Raw genomic sequence first — 21521 nt, forward strand, 5'->3', positions numbered from 1 at the left:
TGGAGCAGTAGATGGTGTATTTGCGGATGATTCCATTTGGCTTGTGAGGGGGTAACCACGATACTACGACACTGCTGGCGGAGGAGGGCACAGCTTTGATGCCAGCTGGGGGTCCGGGGTCTGAATCATAAAGGGAAAGAAATGGAGGGCAGAGTAAAATGTGAGCCAGTTATTTTTTTTTTTTTTTTTTGGTGTATTTACCATAAACATAATTAGGCACCTTGTAATATTCCCTGATATCTTTATTCTTTGAAGTAAATTGGATATCTTTGGGGTTTGGACTCCTGGTTTGGAAAAACAAGCGATCAGAAAAGGCTGGTTTAGGTAAAATCGCAAAAGAAATATTTCGTGCTTATCTCATCTTTATCCTCCAAACATCATGAGTCAAGATGATGATTAGCAGACTGTATTATAAATGTGTTTTGGCTGCAGCACCTACTTAAACTGTTTTCTCCGTATCCTTCTTTGGCCATGCACCACCAATCTCCTATGTTGATTTATAATTTTTCAATATGTAAAATTCATTTTCTATCAGGCATTTTACCAAAGACATAAGACACATTCTAATTACTGACTGTGGTTAACTGCTTTTAGAGCAAGTTAATTCAGTTTAACTGCTATTAATTTAAACTATTGGTATGCTAACTTCTAATCATGGCTATTCGGCCTGAAAATCAGGAAAATTAAAATTACGAAACCCACAAAGATTTTCTGTATGATTCAAAAGGTAGGTTTTTATATCTACTTTACAGTCTTATCATTAGTAAGAAAATCATTTCTTTAAGATCAACAAAATAATGATCATGATTATGAATACATTTACAGAAGGAGGGTTGAACATCCTAAAGGAATTAGAGAGAAATTTATCAGAAATGTATCATGATGAACATAGAATCCACAATTCAGCACATATGGAATCAAGTGCTGTAGCTCCCCGGGGTGAGGGCCCTCAGTAAAATCAAGAAAAAGATCTCCATCTTCATCATTCTTACGCTTACTGACTACTGTTTTTGTGCATCTCAGAGACGGAAGCAGAGAACGGCAGGCTGAGAATTGGCTGTTTGCACAATTCCACTGCAAACACTTTTCTGTGCGCTACAGACAGAACCGAGGGCAAAAGGAAGGGTGAGACCGAGAGAGATAGAGAACGTTTGTGAAGAGGTTGCCCCTAGACACAGTGTCAACCCGCATCAGGGAGAGAAAAAAAAAAGACACACTCCGTTTTCCCCTGATAAACGCACATACTCACACTCATGCACACACACTCAAAAGACTAACATAATACAAATATTTGAAGAGCTATTGCAGAGAGGCCAGCTCATAAAATGGAGATATGGTGAGGAAAAGAGAATAAAGGCCTTTTCTGAAATGACACTTCTTAGAATCTCTACTCCCCCCCTCTTTCCCTTCATTTTTTCCATCTCCAGACGCCTGCCTCCTCCTCTGCCTGGCCCCAGGGAGGGAGAGGAGAGGCGGATACGGATGTAATCCACAGCCCGCCAGTGTAAGCACAAAATTAATTCTCTAAGCCACAAAGAATTAATCCCTCGCCTTGTGCTGGGTGCTGAGCTAGACTTGCACATAAACAATAGCGCCTATACACACATGGACGCTTGTGCACGCAAAACCAATGCAAAGACATGTACACATGCAAACACACACTTAACCCCCACAACACACACTTCCACATATTCACATGCACAACCCTTAGGGTCCTTAACCACACACACTTTTTGGCTTCTTAATTCTCATTAGCACTGGTAATGGCACATCAGAGCACAAAGAGGTTTTAATCAGCAACCTCAGCCTTACAAAGACCCTCTCTACCCCCGCTGGCTCTCTGCCTCCCACACTGCTGCCTAAACCAAGGAGAAAAACCCTGAAACCTGCCCCAAAGATGTGATAAAAGCAAATTACATATTATTGTAGGTCAGTTCATTACTTGGATTATCTGTATAGAAAGAGCTTCAAAAGAAAGAAATAAAAAAAGACTCACAGTCTTCGCGGGTTTGGATATACAGGACGTTGCTCCGGACACCATCCCCAGCCTGGGTGTAAGCCAGCACCTGGATGCTGTAGTTGGTGAACTTCTCCAAACCTCTGAGCTCCACCTGCTCCTTGGTGGTTGTGATGTTCTGCATTTCACCCCACTCTGAGAGTTGACAAGAAACAGATAAGGTCAGAGAAAAGATTGAGTCATGTAATTTAATCAACTGGAATTGGGATGATGGATGCACTCAACACACCTCCATCTGGGAAGACGGCCCAAAACACGACTCGGTATCCCTTCAACACGCCATGTAGCGTCATTCTGGGAGGCTCAGCCCATGTGATCACGGCCTCATCAGATGTTACAGAGATGGCTCGCACGTTCTGAGGAGGCTGACTGGGCACTGAAGATGAGAGAGAGAAGAGAAAAGGTCAGATAAGTTATCAAAACCATGTATCCTTGGTTATCTAAACGTATGTATTCCACAGTTAATTTAATAAGAAAGGTCTGTTCATTGATGGGTGAAAAACAATCACAACTTGTTTGATAGCTGAGCTAAATGCACAGATAAACCAGAGAAAATCAAGGACTTTTTTTAACGCCTTTACCCTCTGAAACCAAAACCCAACCAGCAGGTCTGACAAGGCATGTTGTCTTTTTTACCAAATTGCCAAACTGGCATCACTTATCAGAGACAGAAGCTGTAAAAACAGAAATAATCCAAGAATTTTTAACTTTCTGAGGCTCATGTGCGACATGCCGTACCGTTGGGGAAATTAACATAATATAAGCTCAAAATCATTCTGTTTTACTGAAATCCCTTTTCTCTACAAATCTCACTACAAAATTACATCATCCAGATTCTGCCCAAGAGTCACGTGACAAAAATTCTGAGACATTTTGGCTGAATTTGGGTGGACTGTAGGCTCTGATTATACATAGCAGATAGGAGACAAGTATGGGAAGAAATTAAAAATTTAAGTAGGAAAATATCAATAGCATGTAGAGTCGCTTTTTAAAAAAATGATTTATGGCAATATATTTTTTATATTACATTGTGGCGGTTCAATTAAAAGCCCCTTTATGTGCCAAAGCGTCCTGGGCAAAGACCTGAAGCCCAGGTTGCTTGCAACAGTGGGTGAGCATCTTGCGTAGCAGCTCAGCCGCTATTGGTGTTTAAGTGTGCGTGTGAATGCGTAAATGTGAAACTCACTGTGCGGCGCTTTGTAGAATGAAGCTACAGTAAACGCTACATAAGTGTGGACTATTTACCATTTAACTGAGTCATACTGCATTGAAGACATGTTGTGAGTTGGTTATTGTGGTTGTGCTGTTTCCATAGAGGTACAGGACTTTATACTGCAGTGAAAAATGAACCCACAGTGAGCAAAAAGGTGCCAAAAATAAATAAAACGCAGAGAAACTGCTTGGTGTTCTGCAGTTTAGCATCCAGTTTCCTGGATGACTGGAAAATGACTTTATTCCATATTATGATCGGGCCCTTCAACCATTCAGAGATGTTTAAGGGGTTTCAGTAATTTTTTTTAAACGTGTAGGTTGGAAATATATTATGATAATATCAGAATTGTCTGATATTATCATCTTTTCTGTATGAACTTGTTGAAAGTCTTTGTTAAAGCTATATGAGTGAGATATTCAAACTTAAGACTCCATGATCTGTTTTTTTTTTTAAGAACTGCATCATTCGATGCATTAGGTGGAAATAGTCAGGCTGTCTTTTGGGTCATTTTTTAATTTTACATATTTTCTGATGTGAGAATAAAAAAATGGGATTTCTACTAGGAGTAATCTTCTGTGGGCTTTAACAATGTATAGCTACACAGTAAGAATTTGCATTGGCCCCTGGCCTGAGGACAATCATTAAGTTATTTTCTCCATGCTAATGCAAAGGTTGACACCATCTCTTTAAAATTAGGACTCCACTGGATAGCGGATAAATAAAGTGATAGACATTTCTGAAACCCTTAAAGACATTTCCATATCAAACCTGAAGTGAGTGAACAGCTTAGCGATAGATAAAAAGCTCATGACATGTGTCTAGCCTGATGTATAGAACCATCTCTCCCTCTCTGTACAAGCCTCTCTCTGTCCCCACCAGTCCAGGTGTCTTCTCTGTTGGCTACCACTGACCACTAGTCATTCAGCCTTTGAATAACGCCCACTGTTGGGGATAAACAGAAGTCAACTTGTGAGAGAAGGAAGGGCAGGAAGAGAGGAAGACAGCTGACTGAAAGACAGAGTGCAATGAAAGAGAAAGACTGGGCCAAGTCCACCAGGGAATTTCTCTGCAGCTGGTGAGGAGAGAGGAGGTGGGGAGGAGGATGGAGGAAGGGAGGGAAAGGAGAAAGAAGGATTAGAAAACTAAAAACAGGGGTTTTGCATAAATAAACCTTAGGTTCCAAGACTAAATAATGACAAGGCAGCAAAATATAGTGCAGACTCCCCCTTTTCACTTTTAGCAGAAGCAAAACAAGGATGAGAGTAAACAGGTGAGTGGGTTAGAGTGCCTCCAAATTGCCTGTAAAAGGATTTCGGTAGGGTTAAACAGATAAGTAAAAAATGATTTTTAAAAAAGCACCCTACACAAAGAACTGTACAGATGTTGAGGAGAAAATATAGGATTATAATGAGAGGCAGTTTTGGACTTGGGCTAGAGGGAGGACGAGACGGGGGTGAGGGACAGAGGAAGGGAGGAAGAGAGTTAAAAGCAAGGGGAGCAAGGGAAGGGCAGAAAAAGATGAAAAGAGGGAGCAGAGAGACAATGCGCTCAGCTGTGGATAATTACAGCAGGAAGCTAGCGGAGGGAAGGAGAGAGAGATAGACAGAGAGACAAGCTAATTATAATTATTTTTAGTATGCTTGTTGTTATCACTATTATCATAATGGCCATCAATATCACTGTCGCCACGGTGACAGCCACAGGAAAGAATTGGAGGGCTCTGTCTCCTCTGGACCAATGGGGCTCAGCCAACTGTTTACTGGGTGGACAGGGAAGTATATGATGCATGTGTGTGAATTTGTTAGTGGGTAGATTTTTTTCTTTTATCTTTAAAGATGTTTTTATCGGTTTTAATGTTAACAGCTGTCAATTTGTTTTCACTTTCCTGAGCTCTTTAATGACCAAAAGGCAATGAATGTAGCTTGCTTAGAAAATGAATAAAAAGGAAAAGGTCCATGGTCGAGTAAATAATGGCCTTTGGAAAACAAGTCTGATCCATGTATAGACTAAATTAAATCCAGTAGTCCACCATCCTAGTGCCTTACATGAGCCTCTTCCATGTCTCCACAATTTCATTTCATTCAGCCTACTTTCAATTTTTTCTATGGATAGTCTGATAATTTATATGTAAATATGAATGCAGAACGTGGCATCTTCAAAGAAGTTGGTAAGTTTTAGTGGCACAATTTGAATGCATTTTAGTTCACAAAATATCTTGTGTTTTCACAGATGTCCAATAAATTTGGTAAAAACTTAACTTTGAAGAACACAAGATTTATTTGTGTGCATCCAGGATAAGCTTTATTTTCCCCCATAAGATTACCTACAGATTGTTGGAATCTCTCACCTTGTGCATTTTCTTGCAAAAACACTTACATATTAAATGCAGTTAAAAGAAAGTCTAAATATCTTGCAGCCTAAGAAGAGTTTTTTTTTTTTTTTTTTTACTCCCTAAGTATTTTGGCTGTTTATTCATTCATTCATCTTTTCACCTCTCAGTATTCTAACATCAAACCAAGTAACAATCAGGATGCATGGCAGTATCTCCAAATGTCTCACTATACAAGTATCATTCGATTCTCTCAGTGCTGCTGAATGGATCCTGTGTCTATGAGACTATGTGTGTCCTTGGTATTTGTAAGAAGCGTTTGGATTCCAGCAGCCAACATTCATTCTTGTTGAGAGAACAGAGAGAATGTAGTAATTTTAGGTTACAAAGCATGGCATGATTTGACAGAGATCAGACTCAGAGGAAGCAAAAAGAACAATGGCAAGAGAAAAAGTGGTGCTTTAACTGTGGATCAGAGCGAAAGCAGACGGAGGCTGATATTTGATCGGACTGACAGTTTACTGTTCCACTGTAAATAATGCATTGTGCTGTTTAATTTACTACTGCTGGTCACTAAAGCAGCTCACGTTAACAGTATAAGCAAACCAAGGGGCAATACAATCTTTTTTCATTCTGTACACGTTCAGACATGTTCTATGTGTTCTACACTGAGGTCCTCACCATCTTCCAGTGTCGTAGCATTAATCTCTGAGCTTGAGGGCCCTGTGCCAGCTCTGTTGAAGGCCTGGACAACGACACCGTACTGGGCAAATTTCTTCAGGTTGTCCAGGGTGTAGACCTCACTGTCCCCAGTGGCCTTCATCTCCACAATGCTGTACTGGCCATTACTGCCTGGTCCGTTCTCTCTGTAACCGATCTGGTAACCACGAATCACCCCATTCTGCAGCTCCTTCCTCGGAGCCTAAAGGATGACATAAGAAAAACGATACTCACATAAGATTCATATTCATATAAGGTGTCAGATTCAGACTTGAACCCCAAAATCTGTCAGTGGGTTTGAAAGCAAGGAAAAAGTAGCATCTTTTCAAAATTGGCCAAATTACACTATTTAATTGAACAAGAAACTATAAAAACAGAAGTGATTGCCAGATTTTGAACTTTTGGATGAGTACCATCTATGACATGCCATTTGGTCGAGGAAATGAACCAAGCCTAAGTTTAAAATTTTGGATACTTCATCAAAATCACTTCATTCTACCTGCTCCATTTCAGAATTTGCCTAAAGTTAACAGTTCCCATTAAAAACAAAACAAAAAAAAAACTCAGCATCTATTACAACTGGGAAGCCAGCACTGACAAAAATTTAGGGACTTTTCGGGTGAACTGCAAGCCTTGTTTACACAGAACAGGTCAGAGACAAGTATTGAAACAAATTAGAAGTTGTAAGTAGTAAAGCATCTGTAGTATGTATAGTAACAATTTTTGAGTCTTGGTAACACCTGTGAGCACTTGGAAGGACGCTGTCCATATTGATTGCAGGGAATTTCAGATATTTTAAAAATAAGACATCAAAGAAATCCAGCATTTGTTTTTCTATTTTTATGACTGAAGGTAATATAACTGTGTCATACTGGAGAAAAGATATTTGATTTCGCTCTACTTCTAGCCATGGTTGTGCTGTTTCTAGAGGCGCATGACTTTTTATTGCTGTGACAAATTAGGCCACAGTGAGTTGAAATGTGACAGGAGCAGATCTCGGTCAAAAACTGCTTGAGGTCAAGAGGGTTAATACATGACGGCAAATAGAAAAGCCTAATGAAGTGACATAGGGGCAAGGGTAACACTACAAATAATCCTGGAGGAATTCCATAGCTGTTCAGAAGACAAACGCTTGTGATGCTTTACCTTCCAGGTGACTCTGATACTCTGAGAGGTCACAGGCTGCAGGATCACATCCATGGGAGGACCATCAGGCTCTGCAGAGAGAGGAATTTCACTGTCAGACTAACATTCTGTGGCTTTCATGTCCTCATTAAGACTCAGTTCACTAAAATATTCAGGTCAGCAACTAAAAAAAATATTTTTCTCAGTTTTATTGAGAGACATTCAATATAAAATTCTTTTCAAGGACAGATGCCAAGACAGATGCTGACTGCTAATGTAACAAGCGAAAGTAAAACCTGTGCAGACATCGCTATGAGTAGAAAGTGGTGTCGTCTAGAGACTTACGTGCTTCCTCCGTGCTGATGGTGAGTTCCTTGCTGGCCTCGCTCTTGCCTATAGCGTTGTAGGAGTACATGCGGATGCTGTAGACAGAGGCGGGGTGAAGGTCTACTATATTGGCTTGATTGTTGGTGGGAGAGATGTTTCGAGTGGCGTGTTTCAGCTCCCAGGAATCTGAACAAGCAGAGGAGAATAAAGTGCTGTTTTTGTTGCTGTTTTTGTTGCCATCATTTTTCCACTTCAATAGCCACCATTAATGTATTTGGGAATTTATATATTCCTACTCTTAGCCATCTTGTTTTTCTTGAAAATTGGGGCATTTTACATTTTGACATTGACAGTCAATTTAAACCGGCTTTTTTAGTGGTTTAAATAAAGAAGAGTTGCAGCCACAGCCTAGCGTATTATTCAACTATCTTCATTTCACATACAGTGAGGAATACATTGTGCTGCTTTTACTTACCGGTTTTGTTCTTATATTCAATATCGTATGAGGTAATGACGCTGTTTCCATCAAATCTCTGTGTCCACCTGAGATTCATACTCCGATCTTTCACTTCTCGCACCTCCAACTCCGGGGGATCTGGAGGCTCTGAGGATTTAAGGGGGAGACAGTGAACAAAGGGAGGTAAGAAAAAGGAGAAGAAGTTAGCACTAAAACAGAGATAATTTTAGATGTGAGGAGGGAAGAGCAGGTTTTTCTAGCTTTTATCAATTTAAAAAGGAGACGCTACAGTCAGTGCATGCATTTGCACATGAATGGTTACCTTGCACAGTGAGCTGGATAAGGCCTCGTCCTTCTCCGTAAGAGTTGATGGCATGACAGGAGAAAAAGACTGAATCCTCACGCTCTGCTGGCTTTAGCTGAAGTGAGAAAAAGGAGAAAGAGAAACGTCAAAGAGACAAACAACTCTATCTTTGTGTAGGCAAATTGTGTAGAGCACAGCTTTGTGATGGAGAAGTGCCTTGGTGAGAGTTTTTTTCCTTTTATCCCACTTGTTTGGTATTTAGGTGACAAGGAGAGGTGCAAAAGGCAAAGAGTCACCAATCAAGTGATAGTCTGCAATTTTTGTGCTAAGATTTGCCACCCGCCTGCTTGAAAAATGTCCAAAAGTGTGTTTTATCCGACACTACTTTTGTTACTTTAGCAGGTGAAAGTGTATCCTCACAGACCTTTGCAAAATTACACAAACCCCACTCAAACAGTTTTTGCTTTTACTTTAAAGACATATATTCTTAAATTATAAATTGAGATACAAGACAATGCCCAACAAAGAGTTTTTTTCTGACTGTGGCAATAATACCAGCAGTAAAGAGCAACATTTTTAGCCATCACGGATGCTTTTCTTTTCAGATGGATTACCGACATTACAAACCTTGAAGCTGATAGGCACGTGTTCCATCTGAAGCTTCAAATGTGAGCTGGGCTCATGTCAAAGCATGGTTGCAGACACCAAACCCACTGAAGTTACTTTGACTAAATCGTGTAAAATGCACAGAATTTGCTTGGTGCTCTGATATAACTCTAAACAGCTAGTTATAAGTGATAAAATGGCACTCACACACAAAAAGTAGATTTTTCTCCTTTTTACATCGGCAAGCTCCTTCAGTACCATTTGGTAACATCCCAGGCACCCCATCACCAGGCTGACAAAAGCTTATACTTCTAAAGACCACGTATATTATGGCAGTCTTGAGTTCTCAATGACTCCTACAACTCTTGACGTCCTTTGGTATTTTTTACCTCAATTAGGCACCTTTGGTATCTGTCCACAAGCTTCTAGTTGTATGTTTGACCTCCTCTTGACAGAATTGGTGCAGTTCAACTAAATTTGTTGGATTTCTGACACAGACTTGCTTCTTCATCACAGTCCACAGGTTCTTGATGGGGTTTAAGTCAGGACTTTGAGGAGAGACCAGTCTTAAACCTTAGTTACAGCCTGATTTCTCTACTACTTTTGTTTGGGGACATTATCTTGTTGGAACATCCAGCTGTGTATAAGACTAACCTTCTGGCTGATGATTTTACGTTTTCCTGAAGAATGTGGAGGTAATCTTCCTTCTTCATTATTGAATTTTCTTTGTGAAACAACAACAGTTCCACTGGGACCAAAACAGCCCCAAAGCATAATACTACCACTACCATGCTTTACAGTAGGTTTGGTGTTCTTGGGGTTAAGAGCCTCACCTTCTCTCCTCCACACGTATTACTGGTCATTGTGGCTAAATAGCTCAGTTTTTGTTTTATCTGACCATAGAACTTTCCTCAAGAAAGCCTTTTCTTTGTCCATTTGCTCAGCAAAAGTCAGTCGAGGCTATAGGTGCTACTTCCAGAGGAAAAGCTTTCTTCTTGCATTGTAGCCTCTCAGTCCGTGATGATGTAAAACACACTTGACTGTGGACACCAACACCTGTGTTGCAGCAACTTCAAATTCACTGCAGACCTGTTTTTGATGATTCCTGGTCGACTCTTGACCATCTCAATAAATTGTCTCTCGGCAGCTGGTGACAGCTTGTTTCAAGAGGTCGCGTGTAACTAAGAAAATTTGATAAACAAAACTTTCCACATCACCAAAGCAGATAATTCAAGCTGCTGTATGTATATTTTAGACCCAGCAGATATTGTCAATTTCTAGAGGACCTATAATGAATCCCTGAAAGAATTAAAATGCATGATTGTTTTTTTGTAACAAATAAGCATACTGCCAAAACATGGTCTTTACAAATGGAGGTAAGCTTTTTTTCACAGCTTTTTGTGGACCTTTTCCATTTGTGATTTTAGCAAAAATAGCATCTTGCTTATAAGTACAGCAGAGGTAACCCTATGGCTCACCTGGCCATCACAGTCAGAGCAAAATCATCATTATAGGTCCTCTAGAAATTGTGACAATAAGAACATCCAGAAATATGGTTCCATATAAAAGGAGACATGATCTTTGCTTTGGTGGCAAGAACCCATATGTCCAACAATTAGAAGAGCTGATGTGACTTGCCAGGATTGGTACTAGCCTTCAACTACGCCTCACACTGCAGCTTATATGACAGCTTCTTCCAAATCTCTCCCGTTTTCTACACACCTCGATCAATGAAAATAAAAAAGTTCACACAACTGAGAAAAGTGAAAGCAATTTGTCAGCGCAGTCAGAGTCACAAAGACATTACTGTCTGATTTCATCAACCAGGCTCTCCACCATATAGAAGTGTTTTTTACCTTGAGCGTAGACAACACCTCGTCGGTCTTTTCATTGGGGCTGGTGGTAATGGAGTATCGGGGGTTGCGGTCAGGGTCAATGACCGTGTCGCCTCTTTCCCAGCGGATGATGATGGGCCATTCTCCCCTGGCTGTGCAGTTCAGCTCCTTCACATGACCCTTCTTGGCCATGGTGGTGTTGGGGTGACTGGTTATCATTGCTGGGACTGGAAGGAGAAGGGAAATGGAGTGTGAGATGAAGAGAAAGAGGGTAAGAAATGGTAACAGTAAACAGATTGATGAGGAGGATGTCAGATGACAGAGGCAGATAAAAAGAGTAGGGGAGGAGGAGGGAGGAAAAGATAGAGTAAGTGGATATTAAGCAGGGATTAAGTCGAAAGGGAGAAAGGAGTGAAAGAGCGGAGAGGAGAAGGGTAGGATAACTGGCAGTTAAAAAGGTGGAGTTCAGAGTAGCCAAGTTCCATTGCAGTAGAGTAATGAAGAGCTGTGGTCAATGAGGTAAAGTCAATAAACCTCCTTTCTCATTCTCCAACAGTGGGGTCTAGGTGAATGAAGAGGCAAAAATGATACACTCTACCTTTCGTGTACACTCTGTACACAAAATCCCTCACACACACTCAATCTCCTTTGTCCAACACACACACACGCTCATTTGCACACACACAATATCGATCCAAGGAAGGTTCTGCTGTTTTGTTTTCATCACTTATTCATCTCACCCCCCCTCTTTTCCTCTTTTCCTCCTTCTCTGCTGAGCGAAACAGACAGAATTGAGGGAGGCAGAGGAGAGGAACGGTTCAATCAATAACACTAACACCAGAAGGAGAGGGGGAGAGCAGCAGAGAGGGGCTGCCCTGTGATGGGAAAACACAGCGAAACTAGTAGATGCATTCATGTGCACCTTGTTATATGTGTCTTTGTGTACAAGTGTCAAAAAGTGCCTGGAATCGAGCCTTAACATCTCTCTTGTGATTACAGCTGTTTCGTCAGATTGCTGTACTGCATGCTACAAAATACACTGCCCTCATACATTTTCCTTATGCATTTTCATATTGCACTACACAGGGTGTTACTGACAGTGAGGGCAGGATGGAGAGACTGATAGCAGATAATGATTAAGCTCAAAAGTCTTTTTGATTGTCTGGAGACGGATCCCAAGGGTCAAAAGATCAATGGCTCAGTAGCTGGCTTTCTCCCTGCCTATCACAGTCACACACACACACACACTCCTTCTCTCTCTCACTGTTCTTTATGGCTGTGCTCTTATGTCCACGGTCACCTTTGCTCTACCAATCCATCACAGCGTATGCATGTGTGCGTATTGTTCATGCCCGCAGGGAGAGTATTGCGAGCTGGCTCATTGGTTTGACACAGTTAGTGAGTGTGCGTGCATGAAGACCGATAAAGCCGGAGCGCTGGAGCATCCTAGATGGCCTCACTGCAGTCATCTATGCAGTGAAAAATTCACGCCCCGCCACATTAAAAGCCCGTACGTGGTTTGGATACTCACTTTTAACAGTAAGGACCATGCTCTTGCTGATGTCTGAGCCCACCCCGTTGGAGGCCTGACAGAGGTAGAAGCCACGATCCTCTTCCAGGACATGTCGGATGAGCAGAGAGCCGTTATTCATGATCTGAATACGACCCGTCAGAGGCACAGGGTGGTACTGCTGTGGGTTCCCAATACCCGCTGGACAGAAAGAGAGGAAACCAGTGATGAGATATGTGATTATGATATCCTAAACTGGCAAAATCTGCATTTCAAAATAACTTACTTTGGACAGTATGGACCCATGAATGTGACAATGGGCAGAGAAACGCAGACAGAGACAACATTATAGCACATAGATAAAGAATGAAAGATGGGTCATGTACCTAGTGTACCTTTGGCATGCTTCCACATGACCTTAGGAGGAGGGTATCCATCAACAGAACAGTTTAGGATCCCTGCCTTCCCATAGATCCCATCCTGGTTGTTGGGCTGCACCACAAACCGAGGAGGCACTGCAGAGAGATTAAAAGAAAACTGAATAAAATAACAAAAACTATATTCAATGAATAGATTTTTACTTCTGTTACACATGCGGCATTAATGTTGCCGCATGTCGTAGTAGTTAATCATATTTCATACTCAGTATGGCAGCTTTGGCCTATTTTCTAGGCCTTAAAGTGATGTCAGTAAGTTTAGAGATGAACTATTTGACAAATGGTGCTAAAAAAGACTTGCTGTTGTAAAATGTGACAAGTCAAAGACCCATACATTAAAAAATGGCCTTTCCTCAAATGTTTATGTACCATTAAATTTCTTATCTTAAAACCCTGGTCTGAAAGTTTGTCTTACAAACCGCAGGGAGAGGAGTTTGCAAAATGTGAGTATTTACAAGGCAAGGAGAGTCTAGTGAAAGATGTACTGAGTTGTAAAGTGAGAAGTGAAGGATCGAGTGCAGCCAACTGCTTCAATTTTTATACTCTTTATTTTTATCTTCCAGTTTCTCCAACTTTATTTCAATGTAATACACTCTCTGCAGTACTTCTGTACAATACCCCCATTCTTTCTCCTTCATTCCTTTCTAAATATCCTTTTCATAGTCTCAAAATGTTTAAATCTTTGTTTTCTTACCTGTAACTGTGAGCTGTCTCTCTGTGCTGACAGTGGCAGCATCATTGCTGGCAATGCAGGTGTAGTTGCCATTGTGTTTGAGCGACACCTTGGATATCTGGAGTGAGCTCATGAATTCCTTTGTGTCAATGGTGATGCCTGAGGAGGGCACGATCTCCTGGCCGTCCTTGCGCCATGTAATGCGTATGGGCATGTCTCCAGACGACACCACACAGGCGATGTACATCAATTTGCCAATGGACGTTGGGGGAAAGTCAAATGGCTGGATCAGTGGAGGAACTGAGAGAGGTGAAGAAAGAAAACAGGGAAAAGAGGAAAAGAGAGGCAAAGGAAGGAGAGTGGTATCGGGTATTACATGTAGAGAGGAAGAGAAAGAAAATAGAAATGTTGCAGAGACAAAATAATGGGGAAAATAGTGAAATGAGATATAAGAAAATAAGCAAAAGAGAGAATGGGTGTATCAAGTCGAGAAAATAAATGATAAAAGGAGAGAAAGAGAGAGAAAAGGCAAGGACGGAGAAAAAGGCAAGGACAGGCAACAGGGTGAAATAAAGGGTAGACAGAGAGAAGACAGAATACAGCAAAGAGAGAATGGAAAGAAAGGAAAGAAAGATGAATGAAAACCGTTAGAGGGTTGTTTAAATGAGCGGGGTGAGTAAAAGGTGAAGACAAAGATTTGAGGCAGATATGAATAAGTGAAGGATAGAGAAAAGAGAGAAAGTCAGATATGAAGCATGGGAAAATATGGGTAGACATACAGTTTTGAAGATTCAGGGGCATCGAGAGGACATGGGGTGAGAGAGTAGTGGAAAGAGGTGGAGTGAGGGAAAAAAACAGCAAGGGGAGAAAAAGACGGCGTTAGATTATTTTTGAGAGGATGCAGTTCAGTCTCTGTCATTTTCACCTGACAGTCTGATAGATAAACTGGTGGTCCATCTGTCTGCTTGACTACAGGGGATCAGAAATGGGATTTCTCGAGTCTGTCATCTCAGCCTGGACTCTCAGAGCTTCCTCCACCAGTGCAGCCTGGCCTACTAGCCCACTACCCACTCTGCAACCGCCTGTGCCCCCTACCAACCCCTCCACTCCACTGCACCCTGCCCTGCTAAAGCCAGCCCATAATAGCTGCTCTAATTAGAGCCCTATCCACAGGGGCAAGAACGGTGTTGCCATGGATACCGGTGGAGGTGATGGTGGTGGTTTGGAGTGGGGGATGAGGGGAGGTTGGTGGTGGTGGGGGGGTTACAGCTGAGACATCTGGGGGATTTAATCTGGGCCTCGTTAAAATTCATCTAATTAAATCAGAGACATGACGACCACACATTCATACAAGCGCATACCTACACCCACATGCAGCACATGTGTGCATACGCTGGCACGGTTGTGTATTCACGCACGCACGCATGCACAGAGGAATGCCACGAAGACCACAGATTTCACCCATCGCGATAATGTCAAGCCAAAACACACGCAACACGCACTCACACTCGGCAGCTTCCTAAAACAAACACGTCATTCTGCCGCTGCTGAGAAAAGAGTGAAATAACATGCAAGGTGACATGCAGAATATATACGACACACATATATGCATATGGCATGCACACACACAAATCTTATACAATAGCACTCCTGCTCTATGTAATTGCAGAGTGGTTGAGAGCTCACACTAGGCCACTCCGCCCCTTAATCAGGGGTTATTAGAGGCAATGCATACAGCTTTCTTCCTTCTCCCTCTGTTTCAGTCATACCATCCAGCTCCAAACCAGTGTTACTCACTTCAACTCCTCCTTGCAATCACTCACTTATGCATTAATTTTTTTTCCATTTCATGACACAGTAAAACAAAGCTCGACTCATGGAAACCTGCTACGGATGCAACCATCTATGTCATTTTTTAATGGTTGGAAAATTGAACCTAGTCATATAAATAAAAACCTACGATACTGTCCAACACTTATCATCTTCAAAAATGGCACCTCTGCGACTAACCTTTGACAGTGACATAAACAGTCTGCGTGATGAACAGCTGTGGTTGGATCAGCACACTGCACACATAGGCCCCTTCGTCCATGCCCTTCTGAACATCGCTGAGCTTGAGAGTCCCGTTTTCATACACCACCTGGACATACAGTATATACAAAGATGACAAAAGCTTCTTATTTATACACAAAGCTGGGCATTTTAACGAAATGATACTTAGATCAAAACACGGCTGAAAAGGAGTCCCACAGATTTGTGCCTTCATTTGTTTCGATTTGGAAGGTTTTTTAGGTTCAATACAGCAGAATTCTTGTCTGCTATTCAAATAAATCAGAGTAAATCTGTTTCTTTTTCTGTACAAACTGACACAAGGGACAAATACGTGTCAAAATGGAGAATGTGCACAGAAATAAACAGATACTTGTACTGAACTGAGCTGCCAATCTTGGAATGATTTCTGTGACTACATTTTAATAAATGATTCTGTCATGTAAAATCTTAAATAATCTATTCGGTAAGATACATTCTGTATAATTGTGTGCAATGCTATATAATTTAAAAGAACAAAAAAGTAGCTCGTAAAAACTCTCAGTCATTACTATAGTTTGTCTGGCAGTGAAATTGATTTTTTGGCTTCTTTTTGGTCAAATGCTTTCTTTACGTTCCTGTATGAAGACATAAATGTCACCTACTGTATGTGAAGGTGTCAGATGTGAAATGAAATGTAACAAATTTATTCATTTTCTTAATTAATTTAAGATTTTACATTTATAAATGTATATATTTCTACCTAAAACTGTGCAAAAGCATATAAAAGACAATCTATGTACAGTGTATGTACATATTCAGGTTACACAGTACAATACTGTTTGGAGGATAAATTCAGATTTTTGTTGTCTCTGAGTAGCGGAAAGCAAACTCCACCTGGCGATGGTTGTCAGGCAGCAGAAGTCCTTCCTTGTACCAGTTAATTGAATAATATGGGTAACCAATCACACGGCAGTTTATGAAAGTGTTTCTTCCTGCCACTGCAGTGATATTCTTCATAGGGCGAATCCTCGGAGGACCTGATGGAGTGAAAGACAGAGAGACACAAAGAGCGAGAGAGAAATGGAGAGAAAGAAAGAGAGATGGAGTGATCAGAGGAAGAAAACAGAGGGGAGAAGAAGCTCATTAGTTGATGGTGTCAGAAGCAGGTCATGGAATTTTAGGAATAAAGGGGAAGGGAGTTGGGGAGAGGGAGTGGACAGAGGAAGAAAAAAGAAAAAGGCATGACAGAGAGAGAGAGAAGTTAGAATATCCTGCCTGAATGTAAAAAAAAAAAAAGTTTTGATTCTAGAATTGCACTGAAGGAACTGCAGTATTTCTAACCAAAACTGCCCTATTCGCCATTCTACTGCAGCCCACCCACCCGCAACCATCTTCTATACAAAATCTGTTCATCCTATCCTAGAAGCAAGTAGGTCTAATGGAATTTTAAGTATAGAAAAATACAGTAGTTCACCAAACTAGCCTATTATGATGAAAATTAAAAATAAGCCTTCAAATTTCTAAATATTTCATATTTAGACAAAAACGTCATGCTCCAAGAGTTCCCACCATTTACACAAGTAGCAGAAACAAACTAGGTGAAGCAATACACAAATTTTAGATTTCAGCACAGCAGTGATGGTGTAATTGTTTACAGGTCAGACTGGACTAGAGATGTCAATTTTATTTATTATTACTGATATTCAAACAAACAAGCATTTAATGTAACCGGCTGCATGACTAGTCTGAAAAGAGAGAGGGGGAAGTGAGTGGGTGAAACAGATGAGAAAAATAAACTGACACTTGACTTGGCTATTCCCTACTTCTTTCAGAGAATTTTCAGTTTATTGGAAGGTAGTGCATTTACATGTAAGCTCGATAATGAGAGTGTTTTCATTCGTGCTGACCAGCTGCTCCCAACTGTGTCACGATGAACTCATCGGGTTTAACAACCGCATCATGGTTTGTTTGTGTCCCTATGTTTGCAATGCACTTTTTCTTTACTCTGAGCATACACGAAGTGCTTTGCATTTTCTGTAGTTGCATAGTGTAAAAAACATACTGTTTTCTTTGCATTCCAACTCAGCATTCACTCTGTCACCTGCTAGGTGAAGGTGACGCCAGATAGTGTAATGAAGCGAAAGTGGACACAATAGGTAAATAGGTACACTACCAGTCAAAAGTTTGGACACATCTTCTCATTCTGTGCTTTTTATATATTTGTATTATTTTCTACATTGTAGATTAATACTGAAGATTAACATTTTTTGTTTACAATATAATTCCATATGTATTCTTTTATAGTTTTGATGTCTTCAGTATTAATCTACAATGTATTAAAAAAATTAGGGAAAAAAAACATTGAATGAGAAGGTGTGTCCAAACTTATGACTGGCAGTGTAGATTTGGATCAAATTAATGTGAAGCATGTCATGAAAAATGCTAAAATGAAGCTTGAAGCCATTGATATGTTGGCCATGTATCATTGCCAAAAGACAGAGACTGAAGGCTGCAGGTAGGCAGACAGTCAGACGGACACAAAATGCATTTAGCATTACTGCAAGACACTGGGTGCTATCACTCAATCATCTGTCAGTTGTTCTCTGACCTTCTCACCATTGTTCATCTCGTATCTTTGTTTTTGTCTCTCCTTCCAGCCCCCCCTACCCCCACTTTGGCCTCTTTCTCTCTCCTCCCTTTCTCGGGGCGTGCTGAGCTTTGAAGTCGCAGCTCTGACGAGTCAAAGATGTATTATTCAGCAGCACCGTTGCGCACACACGCTGACACACACACCAACACGCACAAGCACAGACGCCGTATACACGTGTGTGCTCAACTATGTCAGCGTGGCTCAGTGTACCTAACTGAATGAGATGAGTTGAACGTATCACATCTCAGCGAGTGGATCGGCGTTTCCGTTTTTCCATGTGCGGTTATGAATGTGTGCACCCATGTAAGCGTGTGCATCAACTGTATTTGTGTCAGTTTGTGTTGCATGTGGGGCTGAAACTCACTGGCAGTGGGGTTTATTCTCACTCCAATGATCATCCTGGCATGTCTGCTCAGAGCAGACTCACATGTCACAACGACACATCTCACATAGGACAGAGAAGACAGACAGAGAGACAGACATGGAGACAGCCCTGTCCATCAGTGTCACTCCTCATCCTTGTCATTTCAGACGACAGTGACATCACCAGTCCTGTCACCAGAGTTTACTATCAGTCCTTCAAAAGACACCAGTGCTTCTGTCGCCTCCATCTCTGGTCATCTGGTTCTTTTTTGCTTTTTAAGTTCCATTACTTTCCCTTTATCTCATTTTGGTGCTCTGTCTCTACATGCGTCAAGCTGCATTCTCTCTGCTTGAACATTTTGTCTGTGTGCATAACGACAGGTAGAGTAAGAAAATGCGTAGGTGCATTCGTCTTCTTTACGTGCTCTTATGAATGTGTGTGTTCGCACTAGCACAGGTGCAGAGCTGCAGTAAGTCAGACAACAGGACAGTAAGCTTGAGGTCTACACAGAAAGACAGACAGAATGAGACAGACAACATAAAAGGGCTGATAGAGAAACAAAACACAGACTGCAACAGAGAGGTAACTTGGAGGTGTGATGATGGATGAACAGAACAGAAAATGTAAAAACAAAAACACATATACAGAGATAGAGGTAGAGAAATAGAAGGGTACAGGAGAGGATATTGGTTGGGGTGGGGAAGGGGTCAGGCTATGAGAAGCCTCTGTATGACTGATATTGAAAAGTAGACAGGCACCTCTTACGTTTATGCGCGCTTGGTACTCAGCACTACCGGCCGAGTTTCGTGCGGCGCACCGATACACTCCTCCGTCGCGAATCTGCGGGCTGCTGACATTGACGTGGCTCACGGTGCTGCCGTCGGACAGCGTGTACTGGCTGGCTCTGACTCGCGACAGGTCCCGGGCCACGGGCTCGTCGTCCAGGGTCCAGGTGATGGTGGGCGGAGGGGCTCCTTTGGCTGCACACATCAGGGAGAAGGGTTCACCGGGGACCACGACCCGCTCGCTGAAGGAGGCAACGATACGGGGCGTACCGTCTGGGCAACAATCACAAGGCAAGAGACGCAAGGTGTGAATTTAGAGACAAAAAGGAAGACTGTGTCACATCATATTCACATCAGCATTACAGTGTGATGGAAGATGGATGCAAATGAGAGGCTGAACCTTAATTTACAAGAGGCTACATCACTATAATCTGCTTTTGAACAGTTTTTCTATATAAAACTATATAGGGCATATATGTATATTATAGTTTACTATAAAGCCCATAATGGAAAATAAGAAATTTATTATACGTAGAAGAATGAACCTGAAAGACATTATTGCACATCTTTTCAACATATTAAGATGTTTTATCAACATTTTCGCTCCTCTTAACTGATTAGCTTTGCATTTCATTGCACAAGCAGAAACATAACAGAGCTTGTTCTGTGGCATTCTTGCTGGGTGTAAACGTGCACTGTGTGATTATTGCATCATTTAGCATAAAAAGAAACAATGATTCTTATCCAAACCACAGTATAATAGACCTGCACATTTCTAGCTGCACATACATTCATAACTGTACGCCAACATGATAATAATCCTGTCACCTTCTAGCAGTATGATGGAGAAGTCCTGGGCGGTCTGGCCCTTCCGTGTTGCAAAGCACTGGTAAGCTCCCGAGTGTCTCTTTTGTGCAGCAGAGATGAACAGTGTCTCGTTGTGAGCCCCCTGGATGGAAAAGTGCTGATCGGGCAGGACAGGTTCTGTGTTACGGTACCAGGACACAGTAAAGTGGGGGGAACCTTGAACGGCACAGGAGAGGATGACTGTACTGCTGATCCCCGTCTTCAGGTTCTTGGGAGACAAGGTGACCCGCAGAGGCTCTAGAGAAAGGAGGACCAGGCAGAGCAGAGTTAACAAAAACAACCAAAGAAGAGAGGAGAATACTGTGGACAGAAGCAAGTTACTACCAAAATATTGAAAGCACAATACTTGGTGTATGTCAGCGTCCCTCAGGCACTACATGGGTATTATCTGCATTGCTGAACAAAAGGAATTTTTATTGAGCTACGCTGTGCTGGTCAGGTAATACAAATCATATTTTGGTGTGGTGAGATTGTGTATTTCTTGTCTGTGTGTCAGTTTTTCAGTCATCGCCTGTGTGTGTGAGAGAGAGAGTGTGTGTGTGTGCTAAGCAGCGAGGAAAACCGAGATAGAAAGACAGAAAGGGGAGAAAATGTCAGTGAGCAATAAAGCAGCTGGTGTTAAGTGCTGGAGGCTGCTGAATGTGTGTGTCTATGTCTATGACAGTGCATGTGCAAGACTTTCTTCATGAGCAACGAGTTCCTGTACTGTAAGTGTGTGTCCATATCTCTGTGTGTGTGTGTGCGTCCCACCTTGCACGCCCTGTCATCGGAGGTTTGTGGGTTGTGTGGTGATGTGCCCCGTGGCCAGTCTGCCCAGTGTCCACTAACTTCACTCTTTCCCCAACCACCCTCAAATTCCAGCTCCTCTCTCGCTGCCTCCTCCATATCCCTCCTCATCCTCTATCCTCTCTGTGTGTGTCACCTCCTCACATCTCTTCCATTAACGCACATAACATGATAACATTACAAGATACACCAGCTTTCCCTCCTTCTCTCTCTCTCTCTCTCTCTCTCACATCCTCGGTAAACGAAGTGACAGGCCTGCATGACCACTGTTCTTCTCTGTCACTGTAGCGACGCTTCACTGAGGTTTGAGAGCACAGTGGGGGGAACAAGTCATCCTTGGAAATCTGGCTCATGCTTGTACAAGACAAGGATGGCCAAGGTACAGCCAACAGACCTTAAATGATGTCTCTATCGGCCCTGTTTGTGTCCTGAGATCACATTTATTACTTCTGTCCATCCCCCTTCCTCACTCTAGCTGTCAGCGT

The 21521-nt window shown here is 41.9% G+C and overlaps 1 protein-coding gene across 3 annotated transcripts in view; it reads right to left on the reverse strand.

The window, feature by feature from the left end:
* LOC111587747 (cell adhesion molecule DSCAML1) overlaps positions 1–21521 on the reverse strand; it is a 108479-nt gene that overhangs the window by 17575 nt on the left and 69383 nt on the right. The window contains exons 6-21 of one of the 3 annotated variants that reach the window (XM_023297845.3): positions 20212–20487; positions 19357–19656; positions 16479–16621; positions 15564–15693; positions 13575–13853; positions 12839–12958; positions 12465–12644; positions 10955–11160; positions 8511–8607; positions 8207–8335; positions 7750–7917; positions 7426–7496; positions 6241–6481; positions 2247–2393; positions 1997–2152; positions 1–120 (exon numbers count right to left, since the gene is read on the reverse strand). The exon at positions 1–120 is cut by the window's left edge and continues 20 nt beyond it. In XM_023297845.3, the coding sequence (XP_023153613.2) occupies positions 1–120; positions 1997–2152; positions 2247–2393; positions 6241–6481; positions 7426–7496; positions 7750–7917; positions 8207–8335; positions 8511–8607; positions 10955–11160; positions 12465–12644; positions 12839–12958; positions 13575–13853; positions 15564–15693; positions 16479–16621; positions 19357–19656; positions 20212–20487 (2763 nt within the window). Of the gene's footprint in view, positions 121–1996; positions 2153–2246; positions 2394–6240; positions 6482–7425; positions 7497–7749; positions 7918–8206; positions 8336–8510; positions 8608–10954; positions 11161–12464; positions 12645–12829; positions 12959–13574; positions 13854–15563; positions 15694–16478; positions 16622–19356; positions 19657–20211; positions 20488–21521 lie in introns of those variants that run through there. The other 2 variants (XM_023297838.3, XR_004846414.2) reach the window with 2 other exon arrangements.

This window comes from Amphiprion ocellaris, chromosome 7 (genome assembly GCF_022539595.1).
Source record: "Amphiprion ocellaris isolate individual 3 ecotype Okinawa chromosome 7, ASM2253959v1, whole genome shotgun sequence".
NCBI lineage: Eukaryota > Metazoa > Chordata > Actinopteri > Pomacentridae > Amphiprion > Amphiprion ocellaris.